The sequence below is a fragment of the Equus przewalskii genome, chromosome 26 (assembly GCF_037783145.1).
Source record: "Equus przewalskii isolate Varuska chromosome 26, EquPr2, whole genome shotgun sequence".
Classification (NCBI taxonomy): Eukaryota; Metazoa; Chordata; class Mammalia; order Perissodactyla; family Equidae; genus Equus; species Equus przewalskii.
In genome coordinates, this window is record NC_091856.1 from 24,889,037 (window position 1) to 24,895,514 (window position 6,478).

Below are 6,478 nucleotides of genomic sequence, written 5' to 3' on the forward strand. Positions count from 1 at the left end.
TCCCATCTAAAGGAGGCAGCCTCTGCTCAGCTTCATCCACGTGAAGGTTGCCAGATCCTCCAAGTTTTCAAGAGAAGTTGGAAGTCTAGATTTAATGTAGTTAGCTGGGGACTAAGTTTATCTAAAAAGATAGTGCAGACCCAGTGGGGTGGTGGGTGGGCAAGCAAGTATGTTTGTAGGTCACCAGTTTGCAGCCTCTGTTCCAAATCCTTCTAGCCGTCTTCTGTGGCCTCTGTCAGCTGAGATTTGTCCCGTCCAGCACCCAAAACCTCCCCCTTCTCACCAGCAGTGAGTTTGGTCAATACCCCTCATGGACTTTTCATGTCACCTCTCACCTCCAGGTCTTTGTCTGGGTCGGAAAGGATTCTCAAGACGAGGAAAAGACGGAAGCCTTGACCTCTGGTGAGAACCCAAGTCTGCCTGTGGGTCTGTTTCATGTGGGGATGGGAGCAGCTTCCCCTACAGGTCTGGGAGTTCGTGACAGGGGTGGGGACTTCCTCATCCATGGTCAGCCCCTCGTGAACCCTGCCTCATGTGGTAAAAGAACAGCTCAGTTCCTTCAGAAAGCCTCACGGCATGCCAGGGAAAGGAAGGAACAGACGGAAGCTGCATCAAAACCCCAGAAGGCCCAAGGACTAAACTTGTCAGGGTTTAGATGTTGGGGAGCAGATCCCTGGTAGCTGAACAGATCTGATTTGGGAGCTGGGAACCCAAAAGCTGGTTCTTTAATATCTTCCAATAGTGGACAGCAGGAGAAAAATGATAGAAGCTTTGTGAAGCAGGATATGAAACTGTAACCCCCTTCCTTTCCTGGGTTCCTGGGCAGGGTTGGGGAGGAGTCATGTGGTGTCATTGCCCTTAAGGGATAGTGGTGTCCAGTGCAGGGATTGGGCAGTAGGAGCAGTAGGACAAAAACCGTCTTAGGCACCTCCTACCCTGAACTGCCACCCCCTGGTGAGGGGAGCACTAAGGATTCATGCGGTTTCCTCCTCCTGCACGTGTGTCTGCAGCTAAGCGGTATATCGACACAGACCCAGCTCATCGCGATAGGCGTACCCCCATCACCGTCGTGAAGCAAGGCTTTGAGCCTCCGTCCTTCGTGGGCTGGTTCCTCGGCTGGGATGACAGCTACTGGTCTGTGGATCCCTTGGACAGGGCCTTGGCTGAGCTGGCTGCCTGAGGAAGGGCAGGCCCCACCCCTGTCACTGGTCAGTGCCTTCTAGAACTGTCCATCCCTCAAACAGACCTTAACGGTGAGCAGGGCCACTCTGGTCTGTGTGTGTGTTTTTTTTTTACAGTAGCCAAAAACAACCCTGCAAAAATTCAGGGTCCTTGCAAAATTGTCTCAAGTCTCTGTGCTTTTGGAAATTGAATTCAATAAAAGCTTTTTGAAGTGTGTCAGTGGCTCAGTGTGACCTGGTGATTATTCTGGGAGTGGCCAGGGAGGGGCCTCACACGCGCCTGTGAATGGCGGATGAGCTTCACTCACCCTGTGGGTTCATCCTGGTGCTTCAAGAAGCAGATGCCAAGATGAGATGAAATGTGCATAGATTGTACTAGGGGAACTCTCTGTGTGAAAGGAAATAGGGAGGGAACCGGGGAAGGCTGGAGAGCCATCAGACCAAGATGTAAGTCTTACCCCAAGTGAAGGAGAGAAGGAGAGAAGGTTGAGTGGAAGCATCTTAGACAGCCGTGCAGTCCAGAAGGTTCAGCAAAGCTTTGAGGGAGTTCCTGAGCCAAAGTAAAAAAATAAATTTTATTAATGGTATGGTCCCATTTTTGTTATTATTTTTTGTTGTGGTAAACTATACATAACATAATCGTTATCATTTTGACCATTTCTAAGCATACAATTCAGCGGCGTTAAATGCATTTACTGTGCAGTGTTGTGTAGCCATCCCCACTATCTATACCCGAACTTTTTTCATAATCTCCAACATAAACTCTATGCCCATTAAACAATAACTCCTTATTCCCCCCTCCCCTCTATTCCTGGTAATCTTTATTCTGCCTTCTATCTCTATGAATTTGCCTGTTCTAGGTACCTCGTATAAGTGGAGTCATACAGTATTTGTCCTCTGTGTCTGGCTTATTTCACTTAGCATAGTGTTTTCAAGATTCACACATTTTCTGGCATATGTAAAAATTTCATTCCTTTTGGTGGCTGAATAGTATTCCATTGTATGTATCTACCACTTTTTGTTTATCCGTTCATCCATTGATGGACGCTCAGGTCATTTCCACTTAGCTATTGTGAATAATGCTGCTGTGAACACTGGGGTACCAATATCTGTTCGATTCAAAGTGTTCTTGAGCCGGAGTAAAATCAGCCAACAAAGGAGTTGCCCGTCTCCCAGGAGCGGGTGCAGTGTCTTAGCTCCCCACTATACTCAGTCATCAGGAGACGTGGCCTTGGAGCACTTGTGGGGGTGGAGTTCAAAACCAGCAGCCGGGGCCCTTTGTCACTTACATTCCCTGTAGTAGAAAGGTGACAAGGTGCGTTCTCTATAGCCACCACACCCTGTAACATCTACCTAGACCTTTCGTGCCTCCTCTGGTTTCCATGACTCATTCTGCTGCCCCTAAGCTGTTTGGAGAAATCTCTGCTGCTGCAGCTCCCCCCACAAGAGTTGCCCCTGGATACTCACAAGGTTTGCAGTCTTTAAGGTGTAGGAGAGAGACTTCCTTTGTGCCCTACTTGGTCCCCTGGGCCCTGACTCTGCACATGCTCAGGGTGTCACAAAGTTTCTCTTAGACATTTCCATGAACTTCGCCTCTAAACCTTTTCTCCGTGGAGGCCCCAAACCAGCCTAAGGAGCTGCTGGTGGACAGACCCCATTCCCCCTCCTCTATCCTGGTCTTGTCTCACCATGTTTGTCCCCTTTTGTTCTGTGCCATCTCCCTTCACCCCATCCCCAGCCGAGTTATGGAGTGAAAACTCCCGTGTGTAGGACCGTAGAACAAAAACCAGTGTGAGGGTTTGTGTGGCGGAAAGGGTGTGTGTGTGTTTACACCGTAGTTTCCAAAGCTGGCTGATCACCCCAATTGCCCAGGGAGCTTTTTAAAAGCATAGATTCCCCAGGGGCCCCACCTCCAGAGGTTCTGATTCATCGCAGAAGTGATGAGGGGAGTGGAGAAGGAATTTTCCAGGTAAAACATGGAGGGGGGGAGTCAAGACATCTCAGGCAGAGTGTGCAGCGAGTAAAAGATGAGCTGTGAGGGGGGATGTCGTGCTCAGGGGCAGACAACAGCCCCGTGTGGCTGGAGCAGAAGGTGAGGAGTGCTAGGCCTTGAATCTGAGAGGTGGGGAGGGCCCCAGTTCATAAAGGGCCTCCAATGCCATGCCTTCGAGTTTGGACTTGATCTTGTAAAGCCTGCCTTGCCTACCCGAAAGGCTTGCTTTCATGGCCAAAGCAATCCACTTGACAAATCGAAGTCCTGGAACAGCTACCACCTGGAGCTCCTAGGCCCTTCGTTAAAGGCAGGTGGAGGCCTGTCTGGACAAGGCCAGCTCACATCCTGGAAACCTGTGGGAGCCAAATCATGGGTAGACTTGCCCATGCTTTCTTTGTTTCAGTTTATTGGCATTCAAGGTGGTTTCTTGACCAGTCTTGGTTTGTTGGTGGCTGTGGCCTCAGAGAGAGGTCTGCAATGCTCTGAGAAAAGAAGTTGCCTGAGACAACTGAGTTGCTTAGACTTCATATTTTTCTCTCAAAGGCAAAATGGCAAATCAGGAACACTATCACTTCAAACATGTATTTTCTCTTCCTAACAAGTTTTGAGACACCTTGGCTTTCATCATCTACGATGGAGAAATCACTGTGCAATGCCATGACAGGTGCCAAAGGGGTGTCTTTTGGAAAGAGAGTGGCCTGTGCTTGGATCCTGTGTCCTATCGTGGGCAATTCAGTTCAACAGATATTTATTGTGTGCTTTGTGTCAGGTGGTGTGCAAGGCACTAGAGATACAACACAATTTTCTAGGAGCCTCAATTTCCCCCAAATGGTAATAATATAGGTGGTACAATATAGTGGTTAAAATCTGGGCTTTGAATCCAGACCTGGATTCAAATTCTAGCTCCAGCTCTTATCAACAGTGTCGTCGATCTTACTGAAACTTTGTAGCTTCCTTAGCTCCAAAATGAGAGTAAGAACAGTACCTACCCACTAAGATTTTAACCAGGATCAAGGGAGGTTATACTTAGCACAACGTCTGGCCCATAATAAGTGCTCAAAAGTGGTTAAAAAAATCATTTTTTTCCTTTCTTTTGTAAAACTAAGGGCCCACAGCAGGACCTAGTAGATATCCATGGAGGTGAAGACCCACTGTCCTGTGGATCAGATAAGATGTTCGTGGGCTGTAAGCAATGGAAAACCAGCTCAAACCAAATTAAACCATAAGCACGCTTACGCACTCTCATAAGTGATAGTGCTGACTTTAGAGGGCCTTGTGGGTGACTAAACCCAATGAGTCTGTCTGGGCTTCCTGTTAATTCTCTTGGCTCTGGCATTCCTGTTCTACTAGTGAAATATCTGTAGGTGTTCTGGCTCTTACACCTATGCATGGCAATGCCCAGAGGAAAAGAGAAGGGATTATTTCCAGAAGTTTTCCCAGAAAGGGGAGGAGAAGGGGGAAACTGTCCCCCAGTCCACAGGAAACCTCTCCTCAGGTCTCAAGGGCCCATCTGGGGTCACATGACCATTCCTGACCGAATCATGGGCTCGGGGGATGGAATTATCTGTAGGCCAGTTAGGTTCATCCCAGGAGCGGTGGTTGAATTCCTCTTCCCTAGGTGAGAGCTCTAGGGAGAGGTACCCAAAGTCGTGGTTCCTAGGAAGGAGGAAGAGGGTAAATGGATGCTGGGTAGACAGCCATTTTGTTGGAGACTTTGTTAGGGTCCGTGCTGAAAACAATAATTAACAGTAATGGTTCCTTACAGTCTTGTGGCATCTAGAAATTCTCAGAGGGCTTAATTTCCAGCCTATTTTCTTCAGAATCTTCAAGGGAAGAGTCTCAGCCTCCATCACAATTACTAAGTTTCTAGAGCTTTCTAAAACTCAGTTTTGTCAGTGGTTTCAATTTCCTTTCACAACAAACTCGGCTATGGAGTGGATTGAAAAGTGCTGTATCCTATTAGCAAGTGTTTCTCCTTTAGGCAAATCCCAGCCTGATCTGAGCCCCGGAGCCACTGAAGTTAGAAAAAATCTTAGAGATTACCCTAGTCCAATGATTCTTAAATCTTTGGACAGGCACGGAGTGGGGGTCAGCGTATCCCCTAAAGTTGTATGCAAATATGTGCTATATAGCTTCCAACACATTTTCAAAAGGTCTGAGACCCACACAGGTGTACCCCAACTTATTTTACACGTGAGGAAAATGAGGCTCAGGGAGGGGTATGACATATCTAAGGTCACGTTACAACTTCAGTGGTGTAGTGGGAAAGGCACGCAAGAGCAGTGATTTTAAAACTGGGATCTGTACAACTCTACAAGGTCTTCAGTGATTTTACAAATACTTTGATTCAAATTCCATTTTTAAAGTGGTAATAAATATCACAGCAACTTCAAACAAAATGGAGAAATTAATTGAAGGTAGAGCCTGATTTAAGACTGTAATTGTCTTTTAGAAGTCTGATTAATATTTTGTTTTTCAAAACAGGCTCATTGATTGATATTGTCATAAATGTGAACTTAATTTATCCTGCTAAAAGACACTGTAAATCTTTTACTGGTGCAAAGTTTTCTTTGAAAAAAAGGGGATTTGCTGCTAAAAAGAAGTTTTGAGATCACCTGGTTCACCATTTACTAGCCGAGTGATCTTGGGAAGCCCCGGTGTTGCGAGGGTCAGAGAGAATGTAGTTTAAGGAGCCATGTAAGCTCAACGATCCTTGGAACCCGGGTTTCCTCCCACTCAGGCCAGGGTGTTATAACATATTGTGGTTACAAATACCAGATCTAAAACTTCGGCCTAGATCAGATGACCCAAAACTAAAGTTTAAGATCTACTTGGGTATGAATGCAGAGTTTCACTCATCAAATGAACTTTGACAGTCTTGAAAAGTTGTCATGAACACGTGACTGCTGGTCGTGGATGGCGGCAGTGGTGGCAGGCAGTGTCACATGAAGATATATTTAGACGCCTTAAGAGTCTTGGTGTTAGATCAGGGTTTGAATCCCAACTCTGCTCCTTACCAAGCAAGTGACTTTGGCTAAGTTTAAACCGTTGAGCCTCAGTGTCTTCATCTATAAAATGGGGGATAATAAAGCATCTCATCAAGCTGTTTGAGGATAAAATGATGGAATGCATTATAAGTATTTGAGCACAGAGCCAGGTGCCTGGTGCTCCACAATTAACTGCAGCTATTGATTCAAGAAGGTTGAAGGTTCTTCAAAGGTTGAATGCTACAGGTAAAACCATTGGTTTTATTTCATTTATTTCTCTTTTTAAGTAGGGGGTATGCCTGTGTGATTAGCTGGGT

General features: G+C 46.4%; 1 protein-coding gene across 6 annotated transcripts in view; it reads left to right on the forward strand.

Annotated features, from left to right (window-relative positions):
- The window catches only part of GSN (gelsolin), a 56,082-nt gene extending 54,684 nt beyond the window's left edge, over positions 1 to 1,398 (forward strand). For all 6 annotated transcript variants that reach the window (XM_070597033.1, XM_070597029.1, XM_070597030.1 and 3 more), the window contains 2 exons: positions 342 to 402; positions 1,011 to 1,398. In XM_070597033.1, the coding sequence (XP_070453134.1) occupies positions 342 to 402; positions 1,011 to 1,180 (231 nt within the window). In that variant the 3' untranslated portion in view covers positions 1,181 to 1,398. The remainder of the gene's footprint in view (positions 1 to 341; positions 403 to 1,010) is intronic.
- The last annotated feature ends 5,080 nt before the right edge of the window (positions 1,399 to 6,478 follow it).